Source organism: Rattus norvegicus, chromosome 15 (assembly GCF_036323735.1).
Source record: "Rattus norvegicus strain BN/NHsdMcwi chromosome 15, GRCr8, whole genome shotgun sequence".
NCBI lineage: Eukaryota > Metazoa > Chordata > Mammalia > Rodentia > Muridae > Rattus > Rattus norvegicus.
The window spans coordinates 39,010,806-39,033,226 of NC_086033.1; the positions used below are offsets into that span (position 1 = coordinate 39,010,806).

At 46.7% G+C, this 22,421-nt stretch overlaps 1 protein-coding gene across 3 annotated transcripts in view; it reads left to right on the forward strand.

The window, feature by feature from the left end:
* Spata13 (spermatogenesis associated 13) overlaps positions 1-22,421 on the forward strand; it is a 129,168-nt gene that overhangs the window by 56,221 nt on the left and 50,526 nt on the right. For 2 of the 3 annotated variants that reach the window (XM_006252113.5, NM_001191686.1), the window contains exons 3-4: positions 14,498-14,860; positions 17,169-17,313. In XM_006252113.5, the coding sequence (XP_006252175.1) occupies positions 14,498-14,860; positions 17,169-17,313 (508 nt within the window). Of the gene's footprint in view, positions 1-14; positions 10,923-14,497; positions 14,861-17,168; positions 17,314-22,421 lie in introns of those variants that run through there. The other variant, XM_006252114.5, reaches the window with a different exon arrangement.

Below are 22,421 nucleotides of genomic sequence, written 5' to 3' on the forward strand. Positions count from 1 at the left end.
GTGACAGTGTGGGAGGGGTGCTTGTCTAGTATTGCTCTGCCATCCACCCAGACATTTCCAAAGACGGCTGGTTCTGTCCCTGCCAACTGGTCACATTAAGTTTTAGTGGAGATGGATGTTATTGGCTTAGTTTGCCTGGTTCTGGATGTGTCTCCCTGCCTGGTGTTTACTTGGTAAGTGCAAGGTTCCGGGTAACCACCCCCTGCCCCAGCACCACACCATCCCAAAAGGTAATCTTTATTCCACTGAAAATTGGATGGCTAAGATAAGAAATACTATCCCTTGATGTAGTGTTTGCCACACCATTCATGGAAACAATATTTATTGAGTACTTACTATGTGCTGCTGCGTCCTGGGAATTAATGTTGACCACTAGGGCTTCTCAGCGTTTTCACATTTTGAAAGAATTTTACTACCCCTGTATCATCTGTGTATTTTAAATCGTTGCCGTTACCCTTCCCAACAGACTCCTTGTAAATGCAGTTCTTTGTGTTAGAGAACATTACATGTCTGGAGTCTTTTTATTCCTAGGAATGAATTAGAACTGTGCAACTCAGTACCTGACACGCCCAGGATGATGCTTCGTCAAAGAGATTTTAAGGATGGCCATTGTACTTATTTTTAGGACAGAGCTCCAAGCAGCTCGTGGATCGAATCAGCGAGTAGCTGTCAGAGCTGCAAGAGCAGAGCTCTTTTCACGTCCTGTCAAGCAGCCAGCCCGTTTTACTTCACTGTGCAAGTCTCACATTATAAGAACATTCAGTAATATCACCTTACATAGCTAAAAGACAGAAGCTTATCCACGTGTGCATGTTGCGAATGTTCTTTGCATATTTCTAGACCTTGTTACAGCTGTGAATTGGTGCTTGCAATAGGAAATTGCTCCTTAGCAAATGTCCCCTCCCACTCGGCCCTGGAGAGGGCCGGCAGATAAACGATTGCACAGTTGGGTTTGCAAGCAGAAGCCAGGGTAGCCTGTGGACTTGCTGTTTTAAAGTTACTGAGCTGAGGCTCTGTAGCCCAGGCTACCCTCCCTCACAGTCACACTCCAGAGTGCTGGGATTATTGGAGTACCACACTTCCATGGCTAGCAAATATCTATTTTTGACCTCTGCTAGGTCATAGAGCCTTCTGGAAAGGACTGAGAGAGTAGAATTGCTACAGAGTGCTTGAGAGAGATCCAAACCAGCTTTCAGGATACAGAGTCAGCAGATGCACGGCTACAGAGTCCAGGCCCAGTCTGTCTGTCAGAGCTTTCCAGTATTGACAATGATTGGCTCATCTGGAGACAGGAAGCCGTTCCAGCTCTACTGACTGATTTTTTTTTAATTGGCCAAAGGTTTCACTCAGTTCTGAGCATGCTCCATCAGTTTCGCATCTGTAGTATAAAATGTCCAGACCGCCAGCTGGGTATGATTACATTCATGTGTAAGCTCATTGCCCAGGGGCTGGAGGCAGGAGAGCTGCATTCGACACCGTCCTGTTTTATAGCGTGGCTGTCTCAACACAGAGTTTTATTTTGTTAAAGGTTGTACTGACTCAGATCAAAGACTGGGACAGTCCTGTTGGTTTGTCCCTCTGACAAGGGTAGCCAGGAATCCATGTCAGAGTGACAGATCACATCTCAAGATTGGAGACAGAGAGAGATTTGGTAAGGTCACATGGTCCCCATCAAAGACATTCCCCAAGTGAACTAAGGACCTTCCTCTGGGGTCTCCCCAAGAGAGTCCATGGCACCTCCTAATACTTTCACCCTAAGGACTGAACTTTAATCTTGAACTTTGGAAGACATCGACCATCCAAACTAGCACTGGTGAGACATACACTCCAGCAGACACTCTGTCCTGCCCCCATGTTTATGCCCCATTACAAAGTAAAGGATCTTTCTAAGTCCCACAGGTTCTGTACGTTAAAGGTAGGATCCCGAGCCTGAAGAGTGCTTCCTTCCCATGCTGTGTGCGGTCTCAGGGACTGTATGAACCCTGTTTCGAGGGGGAGAGACAGGAGGATGAAAAGTTTAAGGTAATCATCAGATACGTGCTTGGCTACATGGAACTCTGTATCAAAGCAAAACAAAACACAGAATAATTTGGGGGAAATTTTTAACATCTTAACCAGATGATTATGAAAAGGACGAAATGCTGCTGTCATTTGCGAATCTTGGCCTTGTCCTGCCACCTGGTGGTGATTCTTGGTAAAGAACATGCTGGGCTGGGCATGACCCTAAAAATTATTCCTTCAAAAGAAGGAATGCTATTCAGAAGCTGAGTGTGCTCACACGATCTGTAACCCTAGCACTTAGGATACAGAGGCAGAAGGATTTGAGTTCAAGACAAGCCTGAGCTATGTAGTAAGTTCTGTATCAAAAAGATGCACATTCGCCCGCACGCAGAGTTCAAACCCTAGTAACCCAGTGTAGTGTTACTCTGTGGTAGAGTTCTTGCCTAGTGCTTCCCAAGCTGTGAATTCCATCCTTGCATTTGGAAGATAAAGGCTATTTGGAAGTTTTCTGTTAATAGTGTTCCTTATTTTCTAGAAAGGTGCAGGAGTCATAGTTTAAAATTATTACAGGATTTCTAAAAAGGATATTGTCTGTAATATAGAGTTATTGGCTTTAAGTAATGAGCACCAGCGGTGAGCCTATCCCAGACACTGAGGTGACTCTTTTGTAAACGCTTCTAGTTTGGTGGGACTCTGGCTCTGCTCCTCAGAGAACATCAGTTAGGGATCTGGGCAAACTAGGAAGTTTTGAACTTCTAGCATCTCAGTTGTCCCTAGAGTAGAGACACTTGAGTTAAACACTATGTTTATCTAGCATCTTAACATTTTCAAAATTATTGTTTGTGTTTTGTTTGTCTGTGTTTGTTTGTGTACCATGTATGTGCCTGGTATGAGAGGAATTAGAAGAGAATGTTAGATCTGTCTCCTGGAGCTGGAGTGATACACGGTTGTGAGTTGCCGTAAGGTGCTAGGACTCTAACTGGGGTCCCCTGGTCCTCTGCATGGCAGTGCTCGTAACTACTGAGCCATCTCTCCAGCCTCTAGTCCTCAACTCTTTCTATATGTAACACTGCATTGTAGTTTTACAAGCAGTTGAAAACGTCTTTGAATAATTAGATTGCTCTCACGTTAACTTTATTATAAGACAGAATCTTGTTCATCATGGGCTGCCCTTGAACTCACCATAAAACCTTGACCTTCTGACCCTCCTGCCTCCACCTCCCATGGGCTGAGATGACAGGTGTGGACCTCTGTGCCTGTCTATGTAGTACCAGCGATCAAACCATTCATACAAGGTGTCTTAGGGTCTTATTGTTGTGAATAGACCCCATGACCAATGTAAGTTTTATAAAGGACAACATTTAGTCGGGGCTGGCTTACAGGTTCAGAGGTTCAGTCCATTATCATCAAGGCAGGAGCATGGCAGCATCCAGGCAGGCCTAGTGCAGGAGGAGCTGAGTTCTACATCTTCGCCCAAAGGAAGCCAGTAACAGACTGATTATCCCCAGGCAGCTAGGAGGAGCATCTCTAAGCCCACCCCCACAGTGACACACTTCCTCCAACAAAGCCACACCTTCAAATAGTGCCACTCCCTGGCCAAGCATATGCAAACCATCACACAAGGCAAGCATTCTGCTGCGTCCACCCCAGTTCTTCTAGGAGTTGGGTCCCAGGATGTCCTTACAGTGGTGTGTTCTGTTCCGGGATGGCACCAAGCCCAGCATGTTTTGAATCTACCAGGTGCAAGAGAATGAAGTCGGGTAAAGCCCGGTAAGGCATACACGTGACACCAAGATGTATATCTGGTATGGAGTAAGTTCCACAAAAGACAGGAGGAATGTATAAAGAAGAGTTGTGGCTCTCAGCCACTTGTGCTCACAGGTCCTGAGGAAGAGTGCTTCCCTCCCATGCTGAGGACTGTATAAACTCAGTATGGTGTTACCTGTTCTGCAATCTCACCCCTCTCTGCCAGAATCACAGAGGTTTAAGGTAGTCCTGAGTTTACATAAACTAAGACCACACTTGAGGGGAAGGAGGCGGGTTCTGAGAGGTGTAGTAGCCAAGCCGGGTCATGTAGATCCATGATATTGCAAAGAACACGGAGTAGTGTCGTTTGGTTTAGTGTACAGCAATCCAGGTTAAGATGCAATAGTTATGGTCAGGTCAACCATACTCTCTGTCTCTGAGCAGAGAATCCGTGTTACCTGGTGAACACCAAAGAGCCAGGAATGTGACAGAGAGACAAGCCAGGCTCAGCACTCTGGAGAAGACATTCAGAAGGAAAGGTGCCAGTTAATATCAAAAAGCCTGCAGGTGATAGGACAAGGCCACAGTGGACAGGAGCTGAAGACTAAGCCCGAGTGAATAAAATTCCAGAAGGTGAAGAACCCCAGAGCTAGTCATACAGCCAGGCTGTGAACAGCTAATGTGTGCCAGATGATGTGGGGCCATTGTTCACTACAAAGCCACCACTATGCTCAAAATGAGGATGAGGTGCCAGCTGTTAACGATAGTGACATTTGTAAAGCTAGGCTATAAAGATCACCGAATTTGAGGTCAGCCTGGACTACTGAGCAAGGCTCTAACTTGGGACTAACCAGTCCCTTACACAGGCTGCTGTGAGGTTAGCCTGGGCTGACCAGTCCCTCCACACAGACTGGTGTGCAGGTAAGCAAAGTATCACAGTATATCACTGTGTCTGTCAGAGACTTGCTTGCACGTGAGGATGCCAGGGGACTAAACTACTATGCTGGGGGAGCTGCAGATGGCTACCTAACTTTTGTGCAGCTGTTTGAGTGGAGAGACAGTAGGTCTAGATGCATTTGAGAAGGACCTGGCTTGGAGCTGTGGACTTGGACTTCACCCGGTAGGCATCGAGGGAGAGAATGAGCAGGTGTAAGGGGGGACCTGTGGAGTCAGAGTTGACTGGTTCAGCCTTGTGGAGGAGCTGTCACGCCCCTGAGTCTATTCCACAGGTCATGAGACCTGCACGTAGGGGAGGAGGGCATGGACTGCAAAGTCCTTTAGCCTTTCTATGTTCAGTGAGTCATTGAGAATATTTCTGGGACAGGATCAGTGGTGCTATTGCCACATGAGAAGCACTTTGCCTTTGGATGCCACCATTAAACAAGTCACAAACTTCGTGGCCTGGGATGCAAAAGGAAGGGCTTCTTCTTTGGCTCTGTAAGAACCCTGCTGCTAAAATAGAGTGCCCCTCCCGCTCAGAGCCGTGGAGTCATCCAGCAGGGAAACAGTTAATTTGGGCCAGTTTTCAGCTTGAGTGAATGACTCCAGGGCCTTCTGATGCTGCTGCCTCTGTGCTGTTCAGTGGACGTCCAGGAAACCCTGGCACAGTTTAGGCACTTGGCAAGTCCTGAGGTGTTGCTTCTGGGAGGTTTTGATGGCTTAGACATTATGTCACACAGCCATCCCTACAGCCAGGAAGATGATGTTACATCTACACAAATGTAGCTGGGCATGTGTATGAAGCTTGGGTTCAATCCCCAGCACCCATAAACCAGGCCTGGAGGTGCATGCCTGTGGTTCCATCACATGGGAGGTGATCTGCTACTACATGGTGAGTTCACGACCATCCTGAACTATATAAGACCCCATAAGGAGAAGGCAGGTAGGCTGGTTGGCTGTTGAGACCGCTCAGCAGGTACAGGCACATGTCACCAAGCCTGACAGCCTGGGTTCTAACCCCCCCCCCCCCAACCCTCATGGTGGAAGGAGAGAACCAATTTCCACTACTCCTCTGACTTCTACTCTTTGACCATAGCAATCATGTACATACATACATACATACATACATACATACATACATACATACATACATAGGTGTTTCAAAAATCCATGTTTAAAAAGAAAAAGGGGATGTAAGGGAGAAATGTAGCGATTCCAGAAAACCTCAAGATTAACTTAGCCACATGATAGGAAGCTTATAGCCTGATGACTGTCAGGAGATGAGCAACTGCTGTAATAGCCCAGTTCGGGGCTGTTGCCTTCCCACACTCCCCAGGCCTTTTACAGTCAGTGTACACTCACAGCTCAGGAGGGGCTCCTGCTCATAGGCTTTAATGTCTCTGTGCGGTTGTTGCTCATTGCCTTAGCCACTGGCCAGCAGCCAGTGCTGTAGGTTTGCTGTAGGTTTTCTTTTCTTTTTTTCCTTCTTTTTGTTGTTGTTGTTTTGGTTGGTTGGTTTTGTTTTTCAGTCAGGGCTTCACTGGGTAGCCCAAGCTGGCCAAATGTTGATAGGTAGATCAGGTTGGCCTCAAACTCACAGAGATCCACCTGCCTTTGCCTTCCTAGTGCAGGGATTAAAGGCACGTGCCACCATGCTGGGCTGTGCTTTTTAAGGGAACAATGGCAAATTGTCCTCCGTGTTTACATGTGCCATAGCAGGTCTCACGATTCAGTTTTTTTGTTGTTGTTGTTGTTTTTGTTTTTGTTTTTTTTTTACTTTTTAGCTAGATAGTAGGTAGATCGCAACTTTATGCATTCATGAACACACACTAGTGAGACAGAGGTAAGAGGATGTCTGTAAGTTCAAGGCCAGCTTGGGCTATGTATTCAAACTTCCAAATAAAACGAGCAAAAGCATTAGATTTTTGGAGAGATGCAGAGCCAGCGGGGATTCCGATGCAGTGTACTCTGGAATGGGTGCTTTCGGGATGGAGGCGGAGTCCCACCATCTGCCGAGGCAGGATGGAGACCCAGCAGGCTGCTGATGTGCTTCAGTCTGTTTGAAGGCCTGAGAACAGGGCAGAGATGTGAAAGCTGCTGTCAGTCCCGGGTTGATGAGCCAAAGTAGCACCAGATACGAGACTGATAACCCTACTCAGTGAGGAGTACCCCATTCCTGCGCTCTCTGTGGAATAGGTGGAGTCGGCCTATATCTAGTCAGGGTGAGTGTGGATCTTTTTACCTGACCCATTGACTCCCATGCTGACTGGAAACACCTCACAAAAACACCCAGAAGCAATGCTTTATTGACTACCAGGACGCCCAGCCCAATCAAAGGGACCTACACTGTTAGTCACCACAGATGATTGCAGAGAATCATTCCTGCTCTGTCCTGTCTCACTGTTAGTCATGCCTTCTGAAGCACTAAAATTTCATGGTTCCTCTCTCCCAGTTCTGAACATTGAACCCAGGCCTCTGAGAACGCTAAGCAAGCACTTGCACTGAGCTCCACCCACAGCCAAGCTTCCTAGGATTGCTGAGGTTAGCCCCTCTATGCTGAGATAGCCCCTCTATGTAACTCAGGCTGGCCACAAGCTCACAGTCCTCTTGTCCTAGCTTGCCAAGTGTTAGGACTACTGGGTATACACTTATCACATCTACCTCGGATGTGGTTTCTTTCTTTAAAGGGTGTTTGCATTTGTTTGTTGGGCACCACAGCATGCTTGCTGTGCTCAGGGACAGCTCGTGGGAGGAGTCCGTTCTCTCCTCCACTGTGGAGGTCCCAGGGAGGGAATTTGTGGTCAGGTGCTGCAGCAGGCTCCTTTGTGCCAGTTTACGTTCATGCTCTTCTGAGAGGCTTTCGCCTGTGCTCCCCCTTTATTTCTCTTTTGGGGGAGAAAAATAATCCAGAGTGCAAAGGGAGCCCATCCTGGCAGCGCATGTCTTTAACTCCAGCACTCCAGGCTGAGGCAAGAAGATGGCTCATTTCAGGACAGCCTGTGTTATGCATGAAGACTCTGCTCTTCATTCTATCACACACACGCACACATGCACACTCGCACACACACCAGTGCCCCCCCCAAAAGGGGAGAAAACAAGAAAAGGGTTGTCTGCAGAAACATGAAATTAAACATTCAGACCTTGAGCCCTTGTGAAGTAGCCCTTACTTTTATAATGGAGTCATTTTCCAACTCAGTCTTTTCAGAAGTTGTTTCCGTCTCCTCTGAGAAACTTGTTCCCTGCTACTCCGCACAAACTCTCTGCTCTTTTTATGTGATAGGTTTCATAGCATTCTGATGGACCCTTGAACTTACCAACACGTCTAGGCATAATGGCACAGGCTCATGGGAGGCCAACCTGGGCTACATAGTTCCAGGCCAGCCTGAGCTACATGTGAAACCCTATCTTAGGGGACAAAAACTTCTAAGATTCTCTCTAAACGCTGAAATCTGAAGGAAAGCCAGTGTGCACAGGGTTGTCAGGCTTCCTGTGACTTTTATCTAAGCTAGTTTGTTTCTGCTGAAATGTCATCAAAGAGGATTTGGCTCTTGAAAACTCCAAGGGCAAGGCCTGTGGTGAGCACCTGTAGTTCCCAAACTTGGGAAGACAAGGCAGGAGGATCGATAGAGTTCATGTGTCCTAGGCCAAATCCGAAGCATAAAGGAGGCCTCCTTTCTTTTTAAAAAAAAAAGAAAAAAAAAAAAGGAGGGGGGCTGGAGAGATGGCTCAGTGGTTAAGAGCACAGACTGCTCTTCCAGAGGTCCTGAGTTCAATTCCCAGCAACCACATGGTGACTCACAACCATCTGTAATGGAATCTGATGCCCTCTTCTGGTGTGTCTGAAGACAGCTACAGTGTACTCACATACATGAAATAAATAAATCTCTTTAAAAAAGAAAAAAAGAAAAGGAACCTCATGAAATAAACAGCAGGGGGAAGGGAATCAAAATCACAGAGCTGCTTTCCAGAGCAGTTCCTCATTCCCACCTCTCAAAACTTACACAACACTTATGAAGCAAGTGTTTTAATCTGGTGCATGGATGCTGTGTAATAATCATAGCGAGGTGACACGCTGTGTCCGTTGTCTTTCCCACTGCATGTTTCTTTCATGATCTGTTTTATTATGTGGGTCAGAGTCCTTGAACTCCTGATCCTCCTGACATCACACCTATCCTTTTTGAGGGGAGAAGGGAAGAGTATTTGCTATGTTGCTCAGGCTGGTCTCAAGCTCTGGATTCAGGTGTCCTTCCTACCCCAGCCTCTGGACTAACTGGGACCACTTTTGAATACTCCAGACCCACAGACCTGGACTTAGCCTAAGATATATTTCATTTTTCATCCTTGAATCTTTTTTTTAAAAAAATAAGTTATTTATTTACTTTGCAGCAAATGGATGGGAATTAAATTTTGATCATTGAATGAAGTTACTATCTTCTCTTCCCAATCTGGGGAACCAAATTAAAGGCCAATCCAAAAGCCATGGCCCTTCCCCAGTGTATCATATTAATGTTAGGAGTAGCAGTAATAAACCTTCTAGTACCCATTATTAATAAACTCTTAACCACTCTAGCATTTATGAGAGACTAGTATTTGAGTGCTTTGTTTATCACATGCCAGACCCTCAGCACTGAAGAGAATATAAGATAGTCACATTAATGTGACCCGGCGTCATAGTATTTTGACAGTTTTCTCTCAGTTAGTGACTTGTTTAATTTGGGGCTAGAAAATCATAATAAGCCTTGACTGAAGTCCTAAAATAAGAAGAGTCAGTTTCAGTATTCTTTCCTAAGAGAAATTCTGGCTGCTGGCTAAGAAATGTTTTAGCCTGTATGTTTTTGTTGCCAACTTTCTCTTTCTAAGTTTTTCCTGTGTTAAGATCAGATTGGAGATTCCTTTCTGGCTGGCAGGGTGACAGAGATGCCATCTGCCTACGTCTGCTGATCTTATCAGACAATATCAGACAGTTTATTAGTTTGTTGTATGGGGGGGGTCCTCCTGAGTAGCCCAGGTTGGCCTTGTCTTCTCTGTCTTCCTGTCTGTACCTGATGGGTCATAAGTCCTACTGCAGTCTCTGCACTTTCTTTGAACTCTGAAAAACTCACTCATCGGCGATCTTAGGAGCTCCTCCTTAATATCCTAGGATATATATGTAAAACTCACACAAATGCACATCAATGCCATGTTGCTCAGGCTGGCTTCAAACTTCTTGTTGATTGCAACGACGACCAACCATCCCACGAGTCTGGAAGCCACAAGTTCAAAGTCACAGTGTGTCAGAATCCAGTCTCTGTGAGGCTCGCCCTTCTCCAGCCTCTGGTAGAAGTGACAATCATCAGGCTTGTTACTGCGTCACTCCCTGTCTGGGGATAGAACTCAGTTCTTAGAACACCTGCCTAGCACTATGTAACCCCCCAAATTGGGAAGTGGAGGCAGAAATATCAAAGTTCAAGATCATCTTCAGCTACAGGTCAAGACTGAAGCTGACGTGGGCTACATAAAACCCTGCATCCAGATAGATAAATCAGCACCAGTGTCTATTCCATCCATGAGTAGCCTGCTTCCTTTGTGTGTGTATCCAAATTCTCCTTAGGGTATAAAGTCAACAGCCACTGGTTTAGAGCCCACCTAATCCAGGGAGAGCCCATTCAAAAGTGATCACTCTCCAAAGCACACTGGCAGGCACTTGGAGTGGCTAGACCATCCGTCTGGGGACACTCACCAGCTAACCCTGTGCACACTTACTGCCCCTGAAGACATGCTATCACACCAGGTGCCTTTAAGCATTTATTTTTAACCTCCAGTTAAATAATTCGTAGAAATTCCTTTTGCAGAAATGTTTCAAGGAAGCAGTTTATATTAGTTTGTGTAGTCTTTTATTTTTGGAGCTGAAAAAAAAAAAAAGAAGTCCTGTATAGGAAGAAGATACTGCTCACTAACTAACCAGGAAAGCCACTTTAGAATAGTTACGCAAAGCAGGAGTTAAAAGGGCAGTCCCCAGAGTGCAAGGTCTGTTTACAAAGGTTTATGACTTGGGTGTGACTTGGTGGTTCAAGCTTCAGGGACTTGGAGACTCGTGAGTTGAGCCTGCTGGACTGGACCAGGCAGAGGTCTGCATGACCGTGTAGAGCCCTGATCACAGATTTTAGAAGACCTGAACTCTGGGACGCATGGATGTGGTCAACTGCCTGTTCCTCCAGTGTGTCTGTGGGCCGCCCCTGCCCATTGCTAGATCTCAGGTAGGTTCTCAGCCTGCAGGGAAGGATGCTTGCTGGAGTATGTGTTTAAACTTAAAAGAACAGGCCTGTTAATCTTTGCAGTGAACCTGGACAGTATTTTAGAAGCACAATTTTGCTTAAAATAAAAGAAAAATGTAGTTTAGAATAGTACACCTATGAGTCCTTGCCTGGCATGCCTGGGTTCGTCTGTATGTAGCCAAGTCCACATTGGCTTTGGAAGGGACCTGTTATTTTGGCTAAGGAGCAGCATTTGAATGTGGACTCAAGCTCGGGCTTCTCTGCCACATCTCCTAAAATGAATGTTTCCACTTCATGTGATAATTTATAACTAGATGTTGAGATCCGCTAGGCCGTTTTGGTGCCGTTTAGAGGGTGCCACCTCTGGTGTCTTCAGAGGAACTGTGCAAACACTGAAGTCCGGTTACAGTGGATTTCAGTCTTGCTGCCTGGATCTAGACAGTAGCTGGCACAGGGACAAAGCAGGAACACTTGAAGGGCTGCTTTGCGTGTGCCTACCTTGCCCAGCCCCGGTCACTTCCTGGTATATTTCTTTATTTTTAGCATCGGTAAGAAAATACAAGCTGCATGTTGCATAAGCACAAAGCGGCTTCTAGCCACTTAAAAGACAACTGTGTTTTTTAATGTTTGTGAGTAGACTACTCTATGCCTCTGGTTTTGTTCTGCGCACTTCTGTTTTTCTAGCAAGTTGTCTCTGACCCTTTTTAAGTGACATTATATAAATGGATTTATTCTTACCGTGTATTTGAGTTGCCTGTGTCATCTGAGTTAGTAATTTGTTTCAGTCCCCCATAATAATCCGATTTTCATAAATTCAGAAAACGATGTTAACTTTATGATTTTTTTCTCTTTTTTTCCCCATGGTGATGTTAGGAAGGATAAAAACATATATATCTCCTCCTGGGTGTGTGCTGAGCTCACAGAAAAATTCCTCTGGTGGGTGGTGAGGATCTGAAGTAGGAGGGGAAGGAAGTTGAATGGGAATGAGTCTTTTACGAGAAATAGGCCGGCAGGAGTGAACCAGGAAAACTCGATTGGGAGAGGGCCTTAGGACATGGAATTCGTAGTGGGAGACTGTTACGCCAGGTAAGAATGAAGAGGCTGATTGCAGTGTCTCTACATTCCCATATAGTGTGACTTTCTTGAACACGCCAGTGGTATTACTAACAGGAGACTTTGATTATATTTTAAACCTTAGGCTTTTAGCTTGGGCAGTCTTCCAGCTACCTCCTCTAACTTAACCTGACTGTCTAGCCTACATATGGACTGACTAGCTCCATGTCTTCCTCTGCTGTGCTACAATACGTGTCTGTCCTTTGCCATGTCCGCTCTTGAATCTCCCACTTCTCTTTCTTTGCCCTGCGTCCTCCTCTCTATGGGAGTTCTGACCCCCTACTTCCTGCCCAAGCTGTTGGCCTCAGCTCTTTATTATAACCAACCAATCAGTAGCGAGACAACCTCTGATATCTTACAGATACACTACATCACCTGTTCTAGGCGGGCGAGGAAAGACGAGCATTTACATATAGAAAACCCCGTGATCGGCCATAGATATGGTGATATCAGAATCCTGCCAGCACAGAATTAACACTTGCACGGGTGCACATCACACAAAATTAGAAAAGGTTGGTCCAGCATTCCAGCTGCTGCGTTAGTACAGGTTTTCTTGGTCGACAAGTTGTTGATGGGGTCTACTACTTTAATTTGATACACATATACTGTATCTTTTTTTCTATTTTTTACATTTTGAGTTGTGAGTCTCACTGTGTTACTCAGACTGGCCTTAAACTCTGGTATAATCTTAGTGGACACTCAAACATGTCAGACTGGAAATTAAACAAGCCTTCATTTTAGGACTCTGTTGTTCCTGGCACGAAGTTTCTCTTCCTGGGCCTCCACCATTTAACTTCCTTCTGGCCCAGATTCTCTGATGGACAGAGTGGGGCCAGACTGCCTTGGGTTACTGTGTCATCCCTTGGCCACCTGCCTTTGACAGCCACCCACACTGCCTGCTCTGCTGCTGTCTCTGGCTTCCTGTGAAGCCTTTTCTGCCTACTCAACATATCCCAGCATCCTCCCCCAACTTGTGGCTTCATACCCTGTTTGATTTGTGTTTTTAAAACATGAATAGAGACAAGCCAGATGGGTAGCACTTGCCTATAATCTCAGCACTTGGGGGAAACGGGTGGGAAGATGATTGCCTCAACACACACACACACACACACACACACACACACACACACACACACACACGCACACACACGCACACACGCACACTGTACTGGGCTAGGTACTTTAAGTTCAGGCTCAGAGTAGCTGTTGTGCCTGGTGTAGACAACTACTGCTAGTCTCTGGGCCAGACCAGCCCTTCCTGCATCCAGATTTTGGGATCTGTAAAGTAGACAGGTACCTATTTCTAGGCAGGGCAAGCCCTGGGTGTGCTACCCTGTGGCCATCTTTGTAAACTGTCAGCTGACTAGCTGCCAAGGTCTATCCTGCCTAACCTAACAGACATTTCAGTCACTTGCCTGAGCTTCCTCAGCCAGCCCCGGCCCTGACAGGGATGGATATGGGAGTCTGCACAACGATGTGGAAGTGGGCGAGTTCTCCTGATTGCTTTTGAAAATGTTCATGAGCTGGGTGGGCTTGGTGGTCCATCACTGCTTACACAAAAATGGTGGGGAATAGGTTAGAGGTCAGAGCCAGTCTGGGACACATAGCACAATTCCTGCTCCACCCCCCCAAAGATGAAAAACTTATTTGAAGAATTTGAAGTGGTGAGCATCTAACTTGGTGGTACTTAATGGAGGGCTTGCTGAGCACACACAAGGCCCTAGGCTTGATCCCGGGACTGCTAGCAAAAGAGTGTTGCCTCCTAGAGTCATGGAATCTTTGTCTTCTTTAGGTAGCCCAGGCTGGCTTGAATCCACTGTCTTCTTGTTTCTGTCTCCCAAGCAGTGAGATTGCAGAGGGTCATAGACTATGGGATTGTGTAATTGATCCAGTGTGAGAGCCAAGGTTAGGCTTGTCTTATCCAAGTCTGCAGTGTGTGTAGTCTGATAGTTCTAGGAACCCTACCTAGTTCAGGCCACGCCAGCAGGCTGTGGGTGTGAGATGGGGTCCTCAAATGTTGAGCCCTCTCAGCCCTGGATATAATCTCATTGCACCCTCTCTGTGTCAGTATCGTCCACACTGAAAAAAGGTGTAGAGATCTTGTGACACATTTAACGGATTATGCGGTCACTTCTGGCTGCTGTGGCTAACCTCCTGCTCTGAAGTACATTTGGGGGACACCCGCCTTAGCTGTATATTCATTTTACTATTGTAGACCTGCTGGCATTCTTACTGTCTCACTGTAGCTCCTCACTGGTCCCCCCAAAGACCTCTTAACCTACAGAGCTAATTCAGTCTGGAATAACATTCGGCTCGTTCAATCCACAGTGAGTTGTGTTCTCCATGTCTGTGGCCCTGCAGAGTGGGAGGGAGCAGCAGGCGTCTGCTCCACTGTTCTCACCTGCCTGGATCTCTGAGCTCACTCAGCCTGTTCATTTGCAAAGGTGGTGACTGAGGATGACTGGCGGCAGGGCTCAGCCCTGGAGGAGGAGCAGAATGAGGCACCTCGAATCTCCAGGAGGAAGTGGGGCTCCGGGAGGCGCACCGGGCCACGACCGCTGTCTGACTATGGCCAGCTGGCCAGCAGAAGCTTGTCCATTCCCGAAGATGCCATTGCAACAGATCCTCCAGGTGAAGACCGCGTGGACAGGATGCACCCAGCAAGTGTGACCACCACCAGCCAGGATCCATGCACCTCCTCAGGCTGTCCCAGGGGAGGCCGGAGAAGGCGACCTATATCTGTGATCGGAGGGGTCAGCTTCTATGGCAACACCCAGGCAGAGGATGTGGAGAACCTCTTGGTCCAAGTAAGAGCTGGTCTCTTCAACCATGGCCAGTAGAGACGCTCAGCTCCCTGCCTTTGTCCTCCCTGCAGACTAAACTGGACACTGCTTTTCCTTCTGGAGGAGGACATACCTCCTCAGCCCTTTTCTTCCTGACTCTGAAACCTGCTTGGATCCACACTAACAGTCAGCTCTCTCATCGCCTGCTTTCTAATCTCCTTTCCTGGAACCTCAGCTCACAGCACAGACTTGCCATTTGTCTGAAAAACCAGAGACCTGAGCCTGGGGACCATAGCCTAGCTTTATCTGGTTCACTTCCTGAGGGGAGTGAGTTTCCAAAGACACAGTGGTCTGTTGTTAGAATGCAAACATAGGAAGAAAGTAGAGATGAAAGAGAAGGGGATGGGGTGGATGTAGCTCAGTGATAGCATTTGTTTTCACACAGGAAGCCCTGTGTTCCTTCTCTTCATTCCCCAAAACGAAGCAGAGGACTGTGCTAGAAGAGGTAATTTATCTTCTAAAATCACGTCTGTCCCCAGTAATTCATCACCCACCATCATTCCTAGAATGGACCCAGGCTTGGAACATGCTGGGTGAGCTCTCCACCATGCAGGAACACCACTTTCCTTGTTCTGTTCCTGGGTTGACCATAAACACCAACCCCCCTCCCCCAGCACATTTGGCAGGTATCTGTTAAGTGCATAGCGAGCACTTTGAGGTTATGGAATATTCACATAAAGGCTCTGTCTTGGAGAAAGTCAAACTTCTTTGCTTACCTGTGCCAACTAACACTGTGATCATGCTCATACAGTCCCAGAACAGTTTACATAATAACTTACATGCTCAGTTCCACATTGAAAGCATGCTAGGTACTTTCTTAAATTACCTGTAAAATTCCCTGGAAAAAAAGAAATTCTATATTGGGCTTGAGCTGTGTGTTAAAGAGTTTTTCTTGCCAAGCTCGGCACAATGTCCTGCTTGTAGCAAACACTCAAAAACCCTTGACTAATTCAGTTGGGTTGAATTCTTCAAGTCAAATTATAAGCCCAATGCAGTGGCATACAGCTGTGACCCCAGCTCTTGGCAGAGGGGAGTAGGGGGGTGAGGAATTCAAGGTCATTCAGCCAAGGGAGACCAGCGTGGGTTATGAGACCTTGCCTCAGAAATAAGCAAAAGACACAAGCAAAACTGAAGTTAAAGATACTACAGGGTCTTTAAGGTCCTTTTGTTTTATGGTGCTCCAATTTTTGGAAATATTTCTAACTAAACTAAAGTGAATTGTAATGTATCTAAACGCAAGTCACAGTTGAGGAAAGGCTGAGATACTTAGAACACATGTTGTTTCTGAACATCAAAATAGTATTGTGTCCAGACATGGTGCTTGTGCCTATAATTCTATAGTTCGAGAAACTGAGGCAGAGAACTTGTGAGATTGAGGCCATCCTGGTTTACAGAGCGAGACCCTGGTGTACACCCTAAAACACAGGAGGGGAGACAGTTCAGTGGTTAATGGTTCTTACTCCTCTTATAAAACACCCATGTGAGCAGCTCACATCCACCTATAAAACTGCAGTACCAGGGGATCAGACACCCTCTTTGGGCCTCTGCAAGTGCCCACTCATAACACACACACACACACACACACACACGCACGCACGCACGCACACACACACACACACACACAAGCACGCATGCACGCACGCATTCACTCACTATGTAAAATAAAAAATATTTTAATGATTTATTTTTTTTAACTTTATGTGCATTGGGTTTTGCCTGCATGTATGTCTGTGTGAGGGTGTCAGATCCCTGAGACTAGAGTTACAGATAGTTGTGAGCTGCCATCCTAGGTGCTAGGAATTAAATCCAGGTCCTCTGGTAGAACAGCCAGTACTCTTAACTCCTGAGCCATCTCTCCAGCGCCCCTTCCCACATAAATTCTTTTTAAATAATAAGAGCAAAGTCCCTGGAGATCTGTGACCATGCCTATGCGCTGTGGTCCAGCCCTTGCATCCTCACTGGTCACTGTACTTGCACTGCTGCTGCCTCAGCCTTCCTCTCCCTTAGAGGCCTCTCTCTCTCCTGGTTCCCCACCGGCATGTCTCTCACAAGTGGGAAGAATTGTGACAGAGCCAGCTTTGAGGCTGCCTGTTAGAACTTTAGAACAGCCTATTGCCACTGAGCTTGGTGGCAGCTGCAGCTGCTAGTGGGGTTTGAAGAAGACACTCCACATCTGTCAGTGGCTTCAGGGCGAGAACACAGAAATGTGTTGTGGCTCGCAGGAGCTGAGACTTCCTGGCACCTTCTCACAGCTTCTCACTTCCTTTCACAGCCAGCAGCCAGGCCTCCTGTGCCTGCACACCAAGTTCCACCCTACAAGGCTGTGTCTGCCCGCCTCCGGCCCTTCACCTTCTCCCAGAGCACTCCCATCGGGCTGGACCGTGTGGGGCGTCGACGGCAGATGAAAACATCCAATGGTGAGTCTTGGGGCTTCCCCTGTGCCCTGGAATTTTTCGTCCGGGATTAGGGAGCCTGAGGCACCAGGGGATTCTGCACTTTTCCCATCTTGCAGCCAGGACAGTGTGGCAGTTGTTGTCTGGGTTACTCTGGATTTCAAACCCCTGTCAAGTCCCCACCGACATCTGAGTTGCCGCAGAGGCCATGCCAATGTAAACCCGATGACTAGGCTAGAGACCTAAGGTTTTGGTGTGGAGAGTATTTTTTGTTGTTGTTTTGAGGCTATAGGAACACAGTGCTGGACCTCTCCTACCTTCTGCCAGCCTCAGGGCTCCCTGGCTGGCCCATGCAGCCCGTCTCCACCTGTACACTCTGTGGCATTCACCCTGCTGCAAAGCCATGTGCCTCCTTTTGTAAGGACACAAGTCTCACAAAAATGCTCTCCCTCCTCGCCCCAAGATCCTCATCTTAACTCGCCACCTGCAACTACTGTGTTTCCATCTAGGTCACATTAGGGGTCTGGAGAAAGGATGTCATCATCATTGGGGGTTTCAGTTCAATCAAAGTGATTGAGCAATTATACCAATGTCTATCATGCCTGCACGTGCTCAGACACCAACAAAGACCAGAAAAGCATGGGAAACCCTAGGTTGTTAGGAACAGAGTGGGTTTCCCCTCAACCTCCACATACAGCCAAAGAGCCTGTATCTGGTTTATGTAACTTTTTTTATTTAGAAAAGAAAACCAGAGACAAAAATCTTTGAGTTCTTTGGTTGAAGACAGCAGAACTAACTGACTAGTTTAAGAAAAGGGATGTGGGGGTGCATGGCTAATATGTCATTCATTTGGTGGAGTGCTGGCCCAACATTCACAAAGCCCTGAGTACAGGCCCTAAGATAAAGCGTGCAAAGTGGCACATTTGGGGAATCTCAGCACTTAGGAGATGGAAGCAGGAAAACCAGAAGTTCAAGGTCCTCCCCGGGTACGTAGAAAGTTTGAGACTAACTTGGGCTATTTGAGACTCTGAATTAGGAAAAAGGAAAAAAGAAAAGATGGTGCGGTGGTACATGCCTTTAATCCCAGCACTTAGCTCTTTGAGTTTACAGCCAGCCTCATCTATAAAGCCAGTTCTAGGATAGCCAAGTCTGTATAGAGAAGCCTTATCTAGAAAAACCAAAAGAAAAAAGAAAAAAAAAGAAGGGGGATGAATTAGGGTGTTGGGTGCTCCCAGAAAAAAGCATTGATATTAGGATGGCTCCTAGTAGTCACAGAACAAGAATCAGTGTCACAGAAGGTTGGGCATGGTACCGCCGGGAAAAGGGGAAAAAGGTTAGCCTGCCCTGCTCTCATGTTGTACTTATAAGAGTCAGGATGGAATCTCTAGCTGTCTGAGCTCAGTGGTGTGTTCATGGTGTAGGTGATGGGACAGGATCAAGGGCTAGGAGTCCACTTGTGGACTCTGCATTTGTGTAGATGTTTAGTCCCCTGCTGTCAGTGTTAGTACAGGAGAAAGGTGGGCCTTGCTCCCAGAACAGCACCCAGTGGTATCAGGAACAGATCAGTCCTGAAAAGGTCCTCCCTATCTTCCTCTATAGTGAGCATCTGCTATGTGTCAGAGAGCAGTGAACAAAACAGAGACTGTCCAGCCCTTAAAGCTTTGTGAGAGGAGAATGATAATTTATTAGGATGGGGGGCACCATGCAGGAGAAGTCAGCAAGGTGGGGGATACTCTTTTCTTTCTTTCTTTATTTATTTATTAACTTGAGTATTTCTTATTTACATTTCGAGTGTTATTCCCTTTCCCGGTTTCCGGGCAAACATCCCCCTAATCCCTCCCCCTCCCCTTCGTTATGGGTGTTCCCCTCCCCACCCTCCCCCCATTGCTGCCCTCCCCCAACAATCACGTTCACTGGGGGTTCAGTCTTAGCAGGACCAAGGGCTTCCCCTTCCACTGGTGATCTTACTAGGATATTCATTGCTACCTATGAGGTCAGAGTCCAGGGTCAGTCCATGTATAGTCTTTAGGTAGTGGCTTAGTCCCTGGAAGCTCTAGTTGCTTGGCATTGTTGTTCATAAGGGGTCTCAAGCCCCTTCAAGCTCTTCCAGTTCTTTCTCTGATTCCATCAACGGGGGTCCTATTCTCAGTTCAGTGGTTTGCTGCTGGCTTTCACCTCTGTATTTGCTGTATTCTGGCTGTGTCTCTCAGGAGAGATCTACATCCGGCTCCTGTCCGCCTGCACTTCTTTGCTTCATCCATCTTGTCTAATTGGGTGGCTGTATATGTGTGGGCCACATGTAGGGCAGGCTCTGAATGGGTGTTCCTTCTGTCTCTGTTTTAATCTTTGCTTCTCTATTCCCTGCCAAGGGTATTCTTGTTCCCCCTTTTAAAGAAGGAGTGAAGCATTCACATTTTGATCATCCATCTTGAGTTTCATGTGTTCTGTGCATCTAGGGTAATTCAAGCATTTGGGCTAATAGCCACTTATCAATGAGTGCATACCATGTGTGTTTTTCTGTGATTGCGTTACCTCACTCAGGATGATATTTTTCAGTTCCAACCATTTGCCTATGAATTTCATAAAGGCATTGTTTTTGATAGCTGAATAATATTCCATTGTGTAGATGTACCACATTTTATGTATCCATTCCTCTGTTGAAGGGCATCTGGGTTCTTTCCAGCTTCTGGCTATTATAAATAAGACTGCTATGAACATAGTGGAGCATGTGTCTTTTTTATGTGTTGGGGCACCTTGTGGGTATATGCCCAAGAGAGCTATAGCTGGATCCTCAGATAGTTCAATGTCCAATTTTCTGAGGAACCTCCAGACTGATTTCCAGAATGGTTTTACCAGTCTGCAATCGGTGGGGGAATACTCTTAGCCAAACCATGTCACCCCACAGTGCTGCACCTATACCATTTACAGAGTTAGCCCACTGGAAATATTGAGAAGAGTTATACCTTCATTGAGCATGCCCAGGCTCCTCTCCCTTGAGCCTGAACCCAGGGTTCCATACATGCTACATGTTCAGGCCCCAGCCTTTCCACGACCTAGTCACCAGACCTGAACAAATGTGCATATGCTATTTACACTGTACTAGTTTTGTGAGCCATCTAGAGACAATTTCAAGTATTCAAGAGAATGTGTGTTTGTTATGTGCTAAGGTTACTATTTTGAGTAAAGGAACTTGAGTATCCACAGAGGAGCTTGTTGTCCAAAAGGCCCTTGGATACAGAGGGGTACTATACACTCCAGCATTTGAATAGCTTCTTGGTAGGATTCCCTAAGTCACCAGTGATGCCTGTGAGAAAATGAGGAGGAGTAGTGGAGAACAGAAAGGGGCAGAAGTGACCCTGAGTATTAGCCTGGGCGATGAGGAAAAGGTATGAGGTCTCCTGGAACAGCAGCAGATGCTCCACCAAGGTTCAACAAGGAGACCAGAGTGACTGAGCTCAGGAAACATGGATAGAAGAGGGCACTGTGGTCAGAGGTAGTGGCTAAATGGAAGGCATCTCATGTCCTGAGGACCTGGCGTTCTGAGTACATTGCTAATTGGAAATGGTAGATTTTAGTTTTTGGTCCAATTGAAAACAATAACAACAGAGCTGGGCATGGTAGGATACCCCTTTAATCCCAGCACTCGGGAGACAGAGGTAGGTGGATCTGAACTTGAGGCCACCTTGGTTTACAGAGTGAGTTCCAGGACAGCCAGAGTTATACAGAGAAATCCTGTCTTGAAAAACAAAACAAAAGCAAAATGTTTGTGTGTGTGTGTGTGTGTGTGTGTGTGTGTGTGTGTGTGTGTGTGTGTGCACACATATATGTGGGCACAAACATACCATACAGTATGTGTATAGTGGTGGGTCCTGGCTTGTGCTTTAGAACGGAAGGATGGCCAGGCCTATTTGGTGGTGCATATCTGTAATCTCAGGGAGCCAAGTCAGCCAAGTCAGCCAAGTTAGCTTGGGCCTCACTGTGATTTCCAGGTTAGCATGAGCTATACATCAAAGCCCAAAAGATGAATAAAAGATAAAGATTAAAATCAGAGAGCGCGAAGGAAAATAGCATGTATGGTAGTTTGGCGTGTGCTGTGGCAGAGGAAAGTAGCCGCTTCTATGTTTACCCATGGTTTCCGGCTGTGGCCGAGCACCCCCTGGTGACATGAGTCATAGGTTCACAGCATGTCCCCCTGCAAGGGTATCCTGGCAGCAGCAGGATGTGTCCCCAAGCTTCCTAGGCAATTGATTATACTGAGGTGGTATTGGATGTGAGCCAGTCCCTGGGAAGTCGTAGGTGGCATCTTGGGAGATGCCAGGGCTGTCTAGGAGCCTCTGGTGAGGCCAGTGAAGGGTCATGAATAATCTGCGTCCAGCCCAAGTGCCTTTTTCAGTGAGGACAAATCATTGCCTGCTTCTGTTATAAAAATGTCCATTGTAATCAGCTTTCCACAAGTAGCTATCTGGTTCCTACAGAGAACCCTGTCATTAACCCTGCTGAGGGCAGGCCCTGTGGTCTAGCTCAGACTGGGCTTCCTTTCCATAGCCATGGCCTGGTGGGTGTTTTGTTTTATCCTGAGTCCACTGAGCCATGCATCAGATGAGTAGAGATCATTAGCCTATGTCTGCATGGGGAGCATCACGCCCGCATGGTTATTAACAGCGTCTTTTGTGTCTTTCTGTAAGCTTCGAGGGGCTTCTGATATTCACACCCCTGGCACCACATCAAGGCGTAGCCATCCTCTGCCCAGGCATGCACGTTTGCAGGCTTACTCTGTATAAAGAATTAAGAAGCGAGTCTTCCACTGAGAGTTTCTCTGTCCTGGGTGGAGGTAAACGATAGAAGCCTGTCAACAGCAAAATGACTCACTTAGTAAAATATCTGTGCAGGGATGACCTGCTCTATGGGAACCCCGGATGCAGGGGTCTGGGTTTCCCTGTCACAGTGGCTGATGCACATATTTTCTGCTTCATTAGTCAAATGATTACCTTAATGGAAGTAGCTTTGTTAGGGACCCCAAGAGCAGGGAGACATAACCAGAGACTTGATGGGTCAGGCCATGACCTTTGTGCTCAGGACAGCAACTACCCACTACCCCATAACATATGCTTCACTTGCATAGCATTTTAGGT